The 17,035-nt window shown below is 52.2% G+C and overlaps 5 protein-coding genes across 5 annotated transcripts; 3 read left to right on the top strand and 2 right to left on the bottom strand.

The window, feature by feature from the left end:
* Positions 1-785: 785 nt before the first annotated feature.
* On the bottom strand, positions 786-5,557 carry N7510_005303 (uncharacterized protein; the record flags this gene model as incomplete). Its single annotated transcript, XM_056977229.1, has 4 exons — positions 786-1,800; positions 1,856-3,794; positions 3,836-5,030; positions 5,087-5,557. The coding sequence occupies 4 exons, from the start codon at positions 5,555-5,557 to the stop codon at positions 786-788; spliced, it is 4,620 nt and encodes a 1,539-aa protein (XP_056833261.1).
* A 3,696-nt stretch (positions 5,558-9,253) lies between these two features.
* N7510_005304 (RTA1 domain-containing protein) lies at positions 9,254-10,003 on the top strand (the record flags this gene model as incomplete). Its single annotated transcript, XM_056977230.1, has 1 exon — positions 9,254-10,003. The coding sequence occupies one exon, from the start codon at positions 9,254-9,256 to the stop codon at positions 10,001-10,003; it is 750 nt and encodes a 249-aa protein (XP_056833262.1).
* Positions 10,004-11,150: 1,147 nt separating this feature from the next.
* Positions 11,151-13,491, top strand: N7510_005305 (uncharacterized protein; the record flags this gene model as incomplete). Its single annotated transcript, XM_056977231.1, has 7 exons — positions 11,151-11,952; positions 12,003-12,104; positions 12,152-12,204; positions 12,259-12,385; positions 12,437-12,515; positions 12,569-12,722; positions 12,772-13,491. The coding sequence occupies 7 exons, from the start codon at positions 11,151-11,153 to the stop codon at positions 13,489-13,491; spliced, it is 2,037 nt and encodes a 678-aa protein (XP_056833263.1).
* A 305-nt stretch (positions 13,492-13,796) lies between these two features.
* On the bottom strand, positions 13,797-14,711 carry N7510_005306 (H(+)-transporting V1 sector ATPase subunit E; the record flags this gene model as incomplete). Its single annotated transcript, XM_056977232.1, has 3 exons — positions 13,797-13,947; positions 14,003-14,514; positions 14,571-14,711. The coding sequence occupies 3 exons, from the start codon at positions 14,709-14,711 to the stop codon at positions 13,797-13,799; spliced, it is 804 nt and encodes a 267-aa protein (XP_056833264.1).
* A 144-nt stretch (positions 14,712-14,855) lies between these two features.
* On the top strand, positions 14,856-16,835 carry N7510_005307 (uncharacterized protein; the record flags this gene model as incomplete). The annotated part of the gene is made up of 3 exons (XM_056977233.1): positions 14,856-14,897; positions 14,958-15,188; positions 15,243-16,835. The coding sequence occupies 3 exons, from the start codon at positions 14,856-14,858 to the stop codon at positions 16,833-16,835; spliced, it is 1,866 nt and encodes a 621-aa protein (XP_056833265.1).
* Positions 16,836-17,035: the final 200 nt, after the last annotated feature.

Below are 17,035 nucleotides of genomic sequence, written 5' to 3' on the forward strand. Positions count from 1 at the left end.
GCATCCTGGTTATGATTGCTTTACGAATCTAGGGTACACTTAATCCTAGCGCTGACATTTCTAAACCGTATCGTGCTTATAGACCTCTCCCCTGTCTCCTTGGTTAAGCTGCATACTATATAACTACCTTACTTTTTGGCGAATAATAGAGCTTCAAATAGCTTAGACTTCCCTTCAAGTGCTGAGACTCCGCTATGGCATCCGGCATCCTAAAATTAACCACATCGATAGAGAAGTTAGCCTTTCGAGGGCGGTGTTAATGAAGCCAACACCCCCCTTATAGGTAGTGGTGATGATGTCGAAGCCGAAGATGCGCCCTCTACTATGTCCGTAGAGGGGTGTCTCTAACATCACGCAGAAAGTATTGGAATTACGACTACGGGTAAGATTACCATGACAGTTTAAGTCATTTAAGTACTTTCATCACAGAAACCTGTGAATACCATACATGAAGAAATATCATGCCCCTCTTAGACAGCGGTCTTGGGGTGGAACAGGACCAAACAACAGAAACAAGAAGATTCCAAGAGATCTGAAGAAAACTCGGGAAACCGGCCGTCACAGGTGATTGTCGTGCTCGTGTGCAAAAGAAACAAAGAGAAACGCTTTTGTACAACGTCAAGGGAAAAGACAGGCCAGTATGAAACATGCAGAAAGAAAAAAAGGAAAGGAAAGGAAATGAAAGGAGGTTGGTTGGGGGATGTATGAGAGAAAAGAAAAAATGGAAACGATGCGCCAGGCCGCCGTCCAGGTGATGATGAGGTATACCAAACGCCTGCTCTCTATCAGGGAATATAAAAAGGCTGCTGTGGGGGAAAGAAAGGGAAATTGCTATAGATGGAAGGGGAAAATCGCGGTTGAAAAGGGTCGTCACGAGGGGAGAGAGGGGAGAATCTTATATCGCATGGGGTGGAGTGTCGATGGGGGGTGCGGAAAGGGTCTTCGTACGCCCGGTGCGATGATTCCATGCGAGTTAGCATGGCGGCCGAGGTGAAATCGTTGCTCGCCTCGAAACTCTGTCGGGCCCGTTCGAACGAATGACGTGTCCGGTCTCCCGACCGCCGAATGAAATCCACCGCCTGTGGCTGCGGATATTGATGTAGGCTATCGCTATAGTTAGTGCCATTACTGCCATTCTGACTGCGAGGTACATGCGTATTGGCGGTCGGAGCAACGGACGGCGGGTAAAAAGGCCGCTCATCGTCCGTAGAGAGAGGGTCCTGCTTCATCGCGGGCTGCACTGGCTTGCCGAGTTCCGAGGAGGACGTGGATTCGTCGCTGGTGGTGGTGGCCGCTGCGGCCACATCGCCGGCCTTGGGGGGCACATAATCGTCAAACTTATCCAGATACTTGAACATGCCCAGCGTCACCTGCTCGCGAATGATGTCGACGTCCAGAGGGAAGAACACCTTCTGAACGGCCTTCACTGCAAACCGGGGCAGGAGGCAGATTACGACCGTCATGAGAAGCATGACCCAGTAAGACAATGCACCATAGACCTCTGCGGCCGCAAAGTAGAACTGGCCCGACGAGAGGACCGACGAGTAGATGCCGGTCCACAGGAAGATCAAGAGCGAACTGATGACGTTGATGAGGCAGACGAGCCAGTCCCAACGATAGGTATTCATCAGGATGTAGGTGTTGCTAGCGATGACGGCACAGGATGCAACCAGGACTCCCATGCGGGTACGATCTGCTATGTCGCGACCGCTGTCGGTCGCAAAATTGGCCGGTGCAAACAGAAGGTATGGCAAGAAGAAGCAGACAACCGACTGGTACAAGCCATCGGCCATGTAAAGCCTGGATACAAAGGTTAGTTCGGCCGATGAGACGAGGCAAAAGGAGGCTTGCTTACCAAAATTTGAGTTGTGACCATTCCTTGCGTTCGATACCTCGCATGTAGAGCTGAGGCACCGCGAGCGACACCTTGTCATCGACATCCTGATCGAAGATACCCATGAAGATAACCGGCAGCGAAGTGAACGCGACGTTAACCAACACAATGTAGGTGTAGTCGAAGAGATAGGAGCCGTCAAAGTCATTATAAATCGAATACCAAAAGAGCGCAAAAGTCCACACCAGGTTCTTGTAGAAGAAGTTGGCGGTACACTCTCCTAGGCGACGGTAGGACCACCGGCCATGTACCAAAATAAGGCGCTGGAGGAAGCGGAACTGTCCAATCGCATAATCCGAAGACATGACGGCTTGTCGTCCTTCCTCACCGGCGATACCTACACCCACATCCGCTTCTTGAATCATGGCAACATCATTCGCGCCGTCACCAACCGCCAGAGCCATCACGTTCAGACCGTTCTTGACCATCTTCACAACGGCCGCCTTCTGTGCCGGACTGACGCGGCAGCAAAGAACAGCCTTGCACTGTTTACACAGAAGGAGGAATTTCTGCTTCAGCTCGTCCGAGAGCATGAGCTTGAGGGTATCACCATCGATGATGACTGCGTGTGTGGGCTCAGGTGGCGTGTGGTCCTGGCGCGCGGCGACCAGCTCCTCGTCGGAACCAGTCAATCCAAAGATCTCGAGGTGTTTATCAAGTTCCTTCTCCGCCTGCTCCGGTTGGCTCTCGGGAATGTTGAACACGAGCAACTCCATGTTGTTGTTGAGCAGGTTGCAGGAGAACCCAATGTTGATAGCTGTTTCGACTTTGTCACCGGTCAGAACCCACAGCTTGATACCGGCATCCGCGAGCAACGAGATGGTGTCGGGCACGCCGTCCTGAAGACGATCTTCGATGGCAGTGCCTCCGATGAGCATCAGCTCTTGCTCAATCTCGCTTGAAACCATTTCCAACTTTTCCTCGCGATTCGTTATGGCGGCGGCAGCGATGTCGTGCTCCCGACTCCAGGCTTGATATTGCTGCTCGGTGAGCTCACGGTCGGCCACACACAGAGTGCGCAGTCCTTCTCGGGCAAATTCTTCCAGGTGCTCTGCAGTTTGCTTTCTGAGCTCCTGCTGCTTGCCACGAGCCAGGCGAGAGTAGATGATGCTGTCGGCACCCTTGCAGAAAAGCCGGATGGAACCATCCGGCATCCGGATGATCGCGCTCATACGCTTCCGAGACGAATTGAATTCGAGGGTGTTCAGGACGGTGTACGTGCGTTCCTCACCCAACACATTGAGAAGCAGATCGTCGCCGGCCCGGCCGAGCATGGTGAATCCACAATCCCGAGCAGTGCTGACCAAAGCTGCTTCATCGGGTGATTGAGCCTTAAACTCGATCTGCGGAGGATCGCCTGGAGTGTGCTCTGTAATGACAGTGTGGCAGAGTGCCAGAGCCAGCATGAAATGTTCCACTTCCTTCCTTTGCTGCTCCCCACTTCGACCCTGCAGGTCGGACACATAATCTGGGGCGATGAAAGTGACATTTTCATCGCGCAGGTAAGGGTTGTCATGGATGCCACGCAGCATTTCTATCATTTTCTTTCCATCAACAGCAATCTGTTCGCGGGCCTGGGCGGCCTCCTCGTCAGCGTTAAATCCCTCGCGACGCCGCATGCCGATCTGAGCTTCGGTGTACGCTTCGCCGTATGAGACGCCGTTGACTGTGCATTTCTTGAACTCCATTACATTCTGAGTCAAGGTTCCGGTCTTATCGGAGAAGATGTATTCGACCTGTCCGACATCATCCGAGATGTTCCAGGACTTGGGCACACAGTAGATCTCCAGCTTGTCATAGTACATGAACTGGTCACTGTGAATAAAGACTGCCTGGATGGTGCGGACGATTTCGAGTGAGATGTACAGTGAGATGGGCACCAAGTTCTGGAACAGGATGACTGCAGTCACAAAAGTCACAATGCCCGTCACAGGGGGGTACCGCCGTAGGACCCAAAGTCGAAAAAGTCCAGGGATTTGTCGGGGGCAGCCCAAGCAAAACCATTGATAATGCCCGACACCAGGCACATTATGAACAGGATGATGAAGTTGTAAATGACGTTCCAGTTGAGGTCCCTGGCCATGCGAGGACGCTTGGTCGGGGTCGCGCCGGAGTTGAGCATGATCTTGCTCTCTTGTCCGGTGAAAACAACCACACCCAATACCCACTCGGTACTGCGGAGACTGCACCCACGAAGCAAGATATTGTTGATGGAGATCGCCTCCACCATCTCCTTTCGGGGAGACTCGGGGAAGGCCGGATCACGCTGGTCCCAGCGAATCGCACCGTTGTAGGAATACAGGTTAGGTTGCGGGGCTTCACTTTCAATATAGAACTCGGCCTTCTCACAATCCCGGGCATGTCGTACTTGGCGACCACAGTGGAGAGCCTGGCGGACCTTCAAATTGGTCTCACCGTCCAACCCTTTCGTTTCGATGTAGCAAGCCCCGTCGGGATCCGAGGTTGACAGAACGACAATATCAGCTGGAACGGGGTCATCGTTGAACAATCGAACAAAATCCCCGACCTGGAGGTTTTTCCAATAGTCGCGCTTGAAGCGCGCCGTGCCGGGTGTCTGTTTGGAGGGGTCGACCACATTCCCCGTTTTCTTCGGTGGTGAAGCGGTGCCCGCACCTTCACCCACTGCGCTGTCCGGTGACAAAAAAGTGCTCGCCTGGTTATTTGCAATCGGCCAGTCTTCAAGAGGTTCAGGCTGTGGGGACGCCGGGACATCGGTCATCTGAATGGCCACTTCGTTCGGAGCCATCGAGTCGCGGTGCGAATACATCGACGTGCGTGGCGTCGCCAGGGTCACAAACGAATCGCGACGCTCTGGACCCGCGGTCTCCTCTTCGATCTCCTTCTTCTTTCCAAGACTTGACTTCATCCAGCGATATGTGGCAATCGTGTTCCTCGTGCAGGCCTTCTTGACGCGACGCCATATGGAGATACTGTCTTCGGTCGAGTTGACGTTGTTCCATTCAACCAAGCGATATACGGGCGAGTTGTTGACTTGGTTGTCCATGACTGTCCGCCCCCAATCCTCAATGCCGTCTTTAATGGCCGTCACGACGATAATGGCGATCAGAGGCACGGCGTTTAAACCAGGATTGTTGGCGCCGAAAATTGGGAAGAACTAGAACATGAGTCTGTCAGCAGGGGGCAAAAAACAAAGGGCTTGCGGTGGCATACGTTAAGAATAATAACGAACAAGAAGTAAATGTTTGCAATGTTGTGAAACTGCAACCAGATGTTCTTCGGAACGAAGCTCAACGGCGTGTACTTGGAGGTACGGATCTTGTTCCTGGGATAGGCCAGGCGTAAATGACCATCCTCGTCGCGTTCAGATTCCGGTATTGGGATGTTGAAATAGACCCTTCTGTTCTCTGCCTCGGGGTCCTGATATACCTCTCCATTCTCTGATGGCCCTCCCGCTGAGGACGCGGTTGTGGACCTCCGTTTCTCTTCTTTCATCTCTGCTCGTTTGTTAAAGCGGTCCATGATGGAGACGCGCTTCCGCACGCCGCCGGACCCGGCGTGACGTGTGGTGGCCCATCGTTGTCGTTTGGTCGGCTTGGAGACATTACTGGTCACCTCGCGAACCTCGTTGTCACCTTCATTGGTGGGGGGGTTGGTCTCCTCCGGGAAGTGCACGGAAGCCATCTAGGCTGGTGATGCGCCCAGGTAGGGCATAAGACGTGAAGACGTAAGGATGTCGGGGGGCGCGCGACCATCCGGTCCAGCGAGCCGGATTCCGAGAGTGTGCAAAGCACCGTCGGAGGGCGATGTTTGTTTCCGTCGCAGGGATATGGGCGTGTGGGGGAGTATCAATCCATGCAGGGGAGTTGACTCGACACCAGTGACTATTCTGGGGGGTGGCAGTGTAGACCGGGGTGGATGGAAGGGGGAGGAGGGAAGGGGGGAGTAGGTATGTTCAGATCGTGAGGCTCCAGAGGCAAAGACAAGTCCGAGTGCAAAAGAGAGAGAACGTCTTACCCACACGGGGCCATGCAGTGAGGAGTGAAAGAAACACGTTTTTTTTTCGCGAAGGGGAGACGATGATTACCTCTGCTTGGTCAGCGCTTCGCCATCCCGCCCAACCCGAGCAGACATTTCCGGTCCTCAACTGGGTATTACCAATACCATTATTCGGTCTCCTTTGGATTCTATACATTTAGCAGTGAATGATTCTTGTCTCTATCCTAATTCCTATCGGTCGCGCTCGTGTTCCCACTGATGGGGAGGACGAACTACTATTGTCGTCGTGACCGCCGTCATCCGAATGCCAGGCTTGGCACCCAGCCCCCGTTCCGGCCTCCCAGCCGCAACGCTGGTTCGTGTCTAAATTTCTGACGGTGGCAACTCACCACACCAGATTACCTATTTGTGTCAGATCTTCCCCTCGTGCGATGATGGTTTCTGCCAACCGGCCCCCCAGACTTCCATCCATGCACGGCCCTGCAGAGGGATTCATGATCATCGGTCCGCTGCCACCTAGTCCATACAACATCATTTTCAGGTTGGGGGCAGGGTTGGGGGCTGGGTTGGGGGCAGTAGCCGTCATCCGCGGAACCATAAATAATGATAGTAGTCATCATCATAATAATAATAATACTACGGGCGAGACCCTCCCAAGACATAAATCCGTCTCTCGGAGCATGGAACCTGAAACAACCGGAGGACACGGCACGGTCGGCCCACCGTCGGCACTCTTAGTCAGGAATAATGTCTTGGCCATGCTGCACTAAATTGTGTACCCTCCTTGGCTGCCGGGAAGACGTCTCCATTTGGTTCTTCAAAACAGAGTTGGAGTACCGATTCCAAGGCTCGTACCTACCCGTCATTGTTCGTCAGTAATCGTAAGTAGTGGACCGGAATATAATTGCTGTACTCCCGAACTCGTCAGCGGCGGATCGCCCGTGAACGATGGTGGATCGGGCCAGGAAACCTAAATTCGAGGGATCTAAGCCACAAGCAGAGATGGGCAACGGTCGAGAAAGTCAGTCGGGATCAAGATGATCGATAGTGCAGATTCAAGTCTGCGTCAGATGGAAGAAGAATGGGGAGTATATCCGAACTAGCACTGAGATTATGATTGTTCATATCAATCCATACACTTGAATACATCCAATATATATTCCGTCAAGATTCATGGATCGGCATGCTCTCAACCACTTCAAGAGGATGACAATAATTCCCCCCAACTGTACAGCTTCTACAGCGGTATTCGAAATCAGATATACCCACATACTCTCACAGATTAATCCCCGATCCCATGGTCGTGTACCCTCCGCTTCGCAGAATAGAGACTGCCGATTATGCAGGGAGAATTGAAGGCGACAGAATCCTCAGCTTTATTCTCAGGGTTTCGGAGGGATGATTTCCCCCTGGTACATCTCAACTTAGCTTCTTCAACACTATGGAAGATGGCCTGACCCCTCAAAAAGGGTGAGCGTGGCTCGAAAACATATCACGTGACTTAAAACCACGGTGGGGCTTTTGTTTCGAACCACGCCCAGGTCTTTTTCGAACCACGCTCAACGGGAACCCGAGATCTCATCCCAACAACAACGGACCATTTGGTCGAGGGTTCGGGGACACACTACATTTCTTTAATAGATGGACAAATCTAACATTCGAGCAAGTAAGTGAACCTTATAAGCCATACGTATTTCTCCTAGAGAGGCTTATACAAAGACAGAGAAAATTGCAGCACCGCGACGGACTCACAATAAATCGCGAAAGGGCTGTCACCAGTGCAAAGACAGACATGTAAAAGTATTTTCTGCCTAGATCGCGACCGGCAAACTCTATTTTCCTTTGTATCCTATCTAACATATCTCCTAGTGTGACGAGAAACGACCAGCATGCAGTCTATGTATAAAACGGGAGCTGAGCTGCGCTAATTCCCTTCCACAAGCGCCATCTAGCCGAGAATCTCCATCGACGCTCCGCTCTAGTGAAAATGAGGGGGATAATCCGACCGTATGCGAATCACCGCATCGTGCAAGACTATATGAGATGAGGCTCTTCCATCATTTTATCGTACACACCAGTCATACTCTAACTAGCTGTGCGCGCGACAAATATCTCTGGCAAACGGTCGTGCCGCACTTGGCCACCTCGCACAACTACGTTATGGATAGCGTACTAGCCATCGCAGCTCTCCATATCGCATCAACTAATCCCACGGACTCACAAGGCTATATACATTCAGCTCTGGATTACCACACCAGAGCCCTTACTGGCTCGCGCATGCCCTTAGCCTTGGGGAATACGCAGGATGGAGATGCTTGCGCTGTCTGTTCCATTTGCATTCTTATTGCTACTTCTGCGTACTCGAACATTTCGCATGAGAAGAATCAGAAAGATCCTTTGGATTACATGCTAGAGAAACGCATGATCCTTAAGGGTACCAGGTTCCTTGTGCGTGGATTGGATAGGGCTTCGATGCATCCATTGCTTGAGGAATGGCAGTATGGCGATGTTGGGAATGATGATCACATGGAACTGGCTGAGGAGTACAGACCCCATGTTTTTTTTTCTATTTCGAGCAACTAACAGCCTCCAGGGCCAATTCTAAGCTTAAGAGTTTGCATGGGTAAGATCACACACGTGAGAAAAAAACAAGGCATAGAACTAACCCACCTGAAAGAGAAGTCTTAGAGAAACTTCGCGAGGTGGGCTGCGAGTTGGAGCATGCTCATCCTTCACATAAAGAACTGCTCCGGTCCACACACGAGCTTCTCGTGCAGGCAATTAGTTTCTGGCCAGTGCACTCAGGAGTGATGCAGTGGTCTCTGGAAATAAGTGATGAGTATGTCGATTTACTCAAACAAGGAAATTGGTTGGCTCGGGTTCTTTTAATGTTCTATGGGTTGGGACTGCATCTAAGCTCAAAGCGATGGGTTATTCAAGATTCAGGAAGACGCTTGGTCCTATCCATTTTACCTAGAAAGAGTGAGATACCTTCCTATTGGGTTGATCTTGTCACTTGGATTGCCCAAGCTTTGGACAGGTGATTGTCGTGAAGATTTGGCTAGGTTACCACCGGGATTCGGGGAAGAATTTTCACTAGCTTTTTCATTTTAGAGATTTAACTGAAATATCTTGATCTGTTGTGAATATCCATACGTGATGCAAGCTTTGCAGTGCAGCTAAGAGTGATGAGGTACCCACTGGAAGTTGAACCGTAAACGAAAACGAACACGACATACGCAACACGAAATACGGCGTTGTCTTTAGGAAGGATGCTGCGAAATTATCGATGCAGCTTATCTTTTCTCAGTGTCCTTTTTACATGGCCATATTCCTTTTTCTTTCTTCGTAAACTTTTTTTCGAGAAAGTCCGCGATCAAAATGTCTGACACATCCGACTGCAAACAAGTCACTCCAGCATGCCCGGTTGAAGCTACAACATACGGATACCGTCCCAACATAGGCGGTAGCGTCTTCTTTGCGGTCATCTTTGGGATATGTGGAATCTTCCATTTGGTAGTCGGGATCAAATCTCGACAAATCATGTTTACAATTGCTCTGACAGGGGGCTGTCTGATGGAGATGGCAGGATACATCGGCCGAATTCTCATGCACAAAAACCCCTGGGATAACAGTGGATTTGAACTCCAGATTATCTGTCTGATTTTGGCTCCCTCGTTTGTGGCTGCTGGTATCTACTGGTCTTTGAAACACATTGTGCTCTTCCTTGGACCCGAAAAGTCGCGCCTAAAACCTCGCCTTTATCCGTGGATTTTTGTGGGCTGTGACATTGGCTCAATTCTCCTACAAGCAGCCGGCGGCGGTGTAGCAGCGTCTGCATCTAGTAGCAATGTGAATCTTCTCGATGTGGGCAACGATATCATGATTACTGGTATCGCTTTCCAAGTCCTGACTATGACAGCTTGTGGAGTTTTGGGGGTGGACTTTGTTGTTCGTCTAATCCGCCATGGACGCTCTGGAGAGGCTCCCGAAGAGGAAAAGATCTCAAGCAAAGAGGCTCGCAAGTTTCATCTTTTCTGTGCTGGCGAGCTTTTTGCCTATACTACTGTCCTGATTCGTTGCATCTACCGGTACGTCTGTCATCTTCGTCGTTGGAATCTCATATTGTGACCCTGATTTTTACTCTTGTAGCATTCCGGAGATGGCAGGAGGCTGGGGCAATCGTTTGATGCAGAATGAGACCGAGTTCTTGATCTTGGATGGAATGTAAGTCAACCGGATGGCTGCTTTTGCGTGACCGGACCACTAATACCTTTCTTTCTTAGGATGATCGCACTAGCCGTGATCACTCTTGCCGTTGTGCATCCTTACTTCACCTGTCCCTTCGTCCGTTCCTAGAATTGATCTAGAGTTGTTTTCGAAAGCCTCGAACCGAGTCTCAATCGACCAAGCACTGGATTTGTCTGTACATTTACATCTTGGCTCTACAGTGACCGCCGGTGTCTGATTTTCGGTCTCTACGCAAGGCACAATATATTTATTATAGAATAATTCTATATAGAATTTTTGATTCAAGAAACTAAATGTATTATTGTCCGGTTTTCGGGCATATCTCATTGCCCCATTTCGACCAGCGACGAGCGAGCGAAACTTCTCTTTTTAAAATCGGGCAAGCGATACCTTCCGGCTGATAGCGGTGAGCATCTATGTATCATGAAACGGAAGCCGCCGTTATCCTTGCATAGACGAAACGCTAGATCTCAATAGGGAGGGGACCGAAGTGTAGGGATTTTGTTTAATCGATATCAAATGTGTACCTAGAGTAAAGCGGTGTACCACAGGACTTGATTGAATTGAATGTGATGGAAGGTTTGAATTATGCAGAATTGATACAGTATCATGGACAAATATGATTGGAAAGGGCCTGAATGAGCATGAGCGCGTACGACAGTTTCGTTTAAAACACATTATCCTTCGACTCATTAACGCTATGTAAAATACAATGTCGTTCTCGGGAATTCATGGGATCTACCATCATACCATATTAGGAATAGCCTGTTTCAGGTTATGGTTTGGGAATCAATGCGAGAGAGTGTAATTAGTGGTATATGTGATTTCAAATATCGCTGTAATAACACAGAATAGGAGACCAGAGAGATATCCTAACCCACTCAATTTGATCCTAACGATCGCTTGTAGAACCAAACCAACGCTGAGTCAGCTGCACGTGACTCCGCGGGGCGGTTTAACGCGCCGACGCGATGAGCCCAGCAACCTTTGGACCCAGGTCCTCCTCGCTGCGATTGTGATGTCCCCAATGCGCACCATCACCGACTTCTTCCACCGCCCGGCATTCTCCCAGATCAGGTCGAGCCCGTCACCTCCCGAGCAGCACAACGAGGTCCCTCCCCTATCCTCATCGCCCCTCAGCGATCCGCCATCGTCCTCGGCCCTCAACCAAGCCTCTCAACAGCTCCGGAACGAGCTCGAAGGTTCAAAGACAGCCTCTCAAGATGACATCCGAAACGCTCCCGCCCCATCTCAGAGCTTCCGGAGCATCGAGTCGACTGCGGGGTTGTCGGCTGGCAGTGGCAGCTTTAACTCTTCTCAGCGCATTCTGAAAGATGGCAAGGAGGTGGTTACCAATTCGGATGGCGAAGATACAGACTCCATAAACTCGCTTGATGATCCAGCGGAGTTTTTCAAACCGAGATCAAAGCCAGAACAAAAGCAAGATCCCGTGCGGCCAGATACGAGCATTTTATACAAACCTGCCTCGAAGTACAAAAACACGCTCGATTCCCTCGTGTACGATGCGGTCGATGATAACGAAATCGAGGCAAGCGTTGCCAAGGTCAAGGCTACTTTTGCGAAGCCTCAACCGGACAGCAACACATCTACAGCGGAGCTTGGTTTACACAAAGGAATGTTGACATCGGCGCTCGGCGATAACGATGAAGGGTCTGGGTTACAACGTCTTATGGACGCGGTACGAAGAACCGAGGCCCTCGAACAGGACCGAGTTTGGCATTTCTTTGATCATGACCAAAAGCTGCCGCCGGCCCCAGACTTCCCACGGGACCTGTTTCCCCCAGGAACTCACCTCGCTATGTTCCGAGGTATGGTTTTCTCTTTTTCTTGGTGGTTCTCACGCTGACTGACTGAATAGAACCGGAATCCCGTGAGCGCGCATTCCAGTCGGGCATCATCGAATTCGCTTTCACCAGACGCGCTCTGCCAAATGAGTTTGTTAAATGGATCTTTCAATCTAGTGCGCCACCTGCCTTTTTCTTTAGATCAATGTTGACTCTTGTCCAGTCTCCTCAGAACCTCGCATTGAACTAAGACAGGCTTACGGTCGAATGTTGGAGGTTTGTCACAAGAGCGGCCAAGATCTAATCGATCAATGCTAATGATGGTGACAGCATACAACTGCAGAACGTGTAGCAGAGCTCATTGGTCCTGATGATATGGACGATCTATTCAGACGCATGGGGGCCAAGCCACATGTCTTTGATTTCTCCCAGCCGGTGAAAGCTGATCCTCCACCACGTAAGGCCCGTATCCCACGGTTATTTTGATGCACCTGACACTCTGTCACAGTGACGACGTCAAAATCCACGCTCAAAGATCGTGCCGTTTTCCTCTCGGTGTTGAAATCACTCAACAATGCTGCCTCCCTGTAAGTGCCCATTTCTTAGATTTATCAATGGCGGCGACTAAGAGTCAATTCAGTTTCGGTGACGAAACCCGGGAGCAGGCTATCCATCTACTCTTGCGCCTCACACTTGACACGTCCTTGACAGCCGACGCTCTGGTCTGCGCTGAGCTAGAAAGTGCTATCGACTCCATGTTGCGGTATACGCCGGAGGTCACCCGCAAAGACTTGGTATGGCCAGTATGCCCTCGTCTTAAAATATGCAGCTGACAGAAATCAGGTACACCGAATTTGTACCACAGTCTACGAGACCGTCACGGATGTTTACTTCCAGAGCCGCATTCTGCAACATATACTACCAACATCCGACTGGATCGCTCTGCTGCGATGCCGACTTGCAGTTGCCTTCTTGCTGCAGACCTCCTCGCCGTTGACAGAGCCGCCAGAAGTAGCACTCGATCTGAAACGAATCACGGTACTTCTGCTGCGGGACCAGCGTTTCAACATGAAACGCCATAAAATGAACAGTGATTACGACTATGGCGAGCTGAGTGCCATTGCCGTTCTACTGAATGTGGCGATCGATTCGTCCCTGTTCGACGTGAAATGCACAGACACCGTCGGCGCGGAAAGAGATTTCGACGCCGCCATCGACAAGCTGGCGACCCAAGTCAAGAAGATTTTCAGCGCCATCGAGGACTCGGGCGCGTCGCATCTCAAACGGATGTTGGCCAAGGAGGCCCTGGAGGCCTTGCATTACCGCATGGTCTATGCTGTCCGGTCACGCCCGCCGCCGAAAAAGACATTGTTCCGCAACTATGGCCATGCCAACGGCAATATTCAACAGTTCTTCAAACCAAAACTTGCCTCGGAGCTTGATGGAACCGAGTCTCCGTCCGCAGAAGCAACAGCAACGCCCGAGCCGGGTGTCCCACTACCAAACAATGCTGAGATGCCCATTCGAGAACATGAGCATCATGAAATACCCCCAAGCGGTTGATATTCTTGACGGAGCAACACCCGCCATATTTCTCCCGACCCAATTTCTTACATTTTGTTTTTCAGCCTATCTTGCATTCGGCACTTGTTCACGACTGACGACCTGATGACCAATCAATGATGATTGAGTGCACTTGCGACTACCTGATTGAAGCTTCGCTATAATAGAACGATGAACCAAGCTCGATTCAGAGCATGTATGAGCTGTGTATGAATATCCTTCTCTATCTCGATGACCAAAGCGAGGAAGAAGAACCGAACTATAGAAACACGAAATGCCGCAAAGGCGGACGTAGCGAACCAAAACTAATCGTAGAATTTCCGGTTCTTGTTCTTCCCAAACAGCGTCTCCCGCACCGCGGGGAGAGCATCAATCTCCAGCAGCCGCAGCCGCTCCTCGAAGGTATTGTTGATATCGATCTTGCCCTGGCCACCGACGATGACCACACCACCGGCACTGCATCACCCATGATTAGTTGATCATCCGGACAGACCGACAGGGAGAAACTTACGATCCCTCCGGCAGCGGATCAGACTCATCCACCGTCACGGTGACATCCGAGCCAACATTATCCTTAAACTCCTTAGCCGCCTCCTCAACCGCCTTCTTCGCAACATCGACATCCTTCTTCCGTGCCCGAACGGACACCTTCTCCTCGTTAAGGTCGTACAAGCCCTCGAGGACCAGCCCCTTCAGCATAACCTGGTACTTCTTCTTGTCGCTCTCTGCAACGGTGGACACCTTATCGCGGGCCTTCTGGAACAACTCATCCAGCAGCTCCTGGCGGCCGCCCAGCACGCGCAGCCGGGTGCGGTTCGCCAGCGTCGAGCGGGTGATCTGCTGCGACATGGCGGCCTGCTTAAACTTCTTCTCGTAGAGAGTATCGATCGCGGCGGTCTCCTGGCGCACCAGCTTGGACTTTTCGATCGCGAATTCTTCGTCCGCCTTTAGTTGGATCTCCCGGGCTTTCTCCAGGGCTTCTTGCCGGATGAACGCCGTCATCTTGCGGAGCTCGCCCGCGACCTAACAACGAATCATCTGTTAGTCTGATTCATTATTTTCGGAGTGAACGGTCGTACCTGGTCGTCGGAGAGAGCATGGCTTTGAGACATGGTGGGCGGTGGTATACTCTCCTGGTGTTGTGTCAATCGAGGGTGAACGTGGCGGAAGGGAGAGACAAGAGAGAGTCTAAGCTCGGGTGACTCTTGGCGTGACCGCATCCAGCCCAACAACTAACAACTCCCTTCGGTTCCTTGTTCTACTCTCAACCCTCCACTCTCATCTACCATGGCTTTCTTCCGCTAGTCCCTTCTCCTGATGCCGCCCTCCCTACCCTCCTCTCTCTCCCCGCTCATGCATACACGATGGGCAATCTAGGTGACCTGTCGCCGCAGGGCAGCGTCGCGGTGAGTGAGCCTCGGCGCTGCATGCAAAGCTACGCTCCCTGACTTGTATGAACAAACTAGATCGGAGTGCTTGTCGGGCTGGTCTCGACCAGTCTCCAGGCCATCGGACTCACGCTTCAGCGAAAGTCGCATATACTGGAGGACGAGAAGCACCCGTACGATGTGCGCAGACCACCCTACAAGCGGCGGCGATGGCAGCTGGGCATGGCCATGTTTGTCATCTCCAACATCGTGGGCAGTACCATCCAGATCACTACGCTTCCGCTCCCCGTCCTCTCGACGCTCCAGGCAGTCAGTATCCTCGTTTCGCTGCAAAATCACATGAACTAACAGAGTTCGGGACAGTCGGGACTAGTGTTTAATACCATCTTCGCCACGGTCATCCTCGGGGAACCCTTCACTCGATACTCGCTCGCGGGCACCGTGCTGGTGTGCATCGGCGCCGTGCTGATTGGGACATTCGGCGCCATTGGGGAGCCAGCACATAGTCTGGATCAGCTCTTGGAGCTCCTCCAGCGCCGTCCATTCTTGCTGTGGATGGGCGGCACGGCGGTGATCGTGGCGGTGATATTGGCAAGCTCCAAGCTGCTGACGTACTGTCTGCCATCGTCGCGGACAAGACCAGCCGCCTCCGGCTATCTGGCGCCGCACCTGCAACGGTTACAGGCCCGCATCAAGCTCATCCGAGGCATGTGCTATGGATCGGTTAGTGGCATTCTGTCGGCTCACACGCTGCTGCTGGCCAAGTCGGCCGTGGAGCTGTTGGTGCGCACGGTGGTCGACCGCGTAAACCAGTTCAACCGCTGGCAGTCGTGGGTGATTCTGCTGGCCATGATTTTTCTGGCGCTGACGCAGCTGTTTTATCTGCACCGTGGCTTGAAGCTATGCAGTACGAGTGTTTTGTATCCCTTTGTGTTTTGCATCTACAACATCATCGCCATTTTGGATGGTCTCATCTACTTCCGGCAGGCCTCCCAGCTGGCAGGATACCATGCCGGCCTCATTGCCCTGGGGACAGTGATTCTCCTAGGAGGTGTTTTGTGTCTATCGTGGCGGCTGGAAGATATCGACAACCATGCCGCCGTCACTGTGGTCGGGCCCACGCAGACTGGACTCGGCCCCGGCATGGCCGTTGTCGAGGAGCATTCCCCTACCAGAACCGGGCTGCTGGATGGCCGGGACGACGAAGAGGCCCAGATTGGGGAACGCGAGCCACTTCTCCATTCCACCGTTCGTTCGCGACGTCTTTCGTCTTATCATCGAGCGCGGGCCCCGAGTCTGCCGGTCGTCCCGCATGTCGTCGACCAGCGCGATTCGGCTGATCTGGACCCGGCCTCCATTTGGGCCGAACTCGACGACTCAGATTATGACTACGACGCACGAATGCGCTGGTCTACGGACCGGCCACGCAGCACGAGCAGCAGTGCGGCGCTGACGGGCCCCGCCCGCGGGCTCGCTCGACACTCAACCGTTGGCCCAGCCACTCACGGCCATCTTTGGGCTACTCGCCGAGTGCCGCCCTATGCATATGACAGCCGGTGGCGGCGTCCATCAGCGCCTCCATCGGGAGCCGCATTGGCTCCACGAAAACAGCGAGTACTCGGGAGTTTAAGCCCCTCGACAGGCACGGAAGAGGTCGCCGGTTACGGCACGATCCAGGAAGATGATGACAGCGACGATGCCCGGCGCAGACCCGATGATTCACAAGATGCAGGAGCCGGTCTCCTCGCAAACTCGAGGAGAGCCCTCGCTGGCGCCTGGAGACATGGGCGTCAGTTTTGGACCCAATGGACGAGACCCTCGCATGCGGATGATGAGCGGTCCGTGTCGCCGCGCTCTGAGATTCGTCTCCCATCGACCCGCCCTGTGAACGAGCAGTCTGTTCCTGTTTCGCAGGGTGTGAATGATCTGGCCAAACCGTCGTCGTCGCCACCATAGCGACTGGCATAACAATGACATTTCCTTCGACGGTATGATTGATTCCTTCTACCAACATCTTTCTCTTCCCCCATACCTCAACCCCCGCTCCCAACCCACATCACCCTGCAGCCTCTCAGCGACTCGAGAAAGCCGCAGTCGAGAACTTTGGCTTCATCTCCTCACCACCCCGATCTACGGACTTTTTATATCATGTCATG

This window comes from Penicillium lagena, assembly GCF_028827675.1.
Source record: "Penicillium lagena strain IBT 129212 chromosome Unknown utg000003l_segment0_segment0, whole genome shotgun sequence".
Lineage (NCBI taxonomy): Eukaryota > Fungi > Ascomycota > Eurotiomycetes > Eurotiales > Aspergillaceae > Penicillium > Penicillium lagena.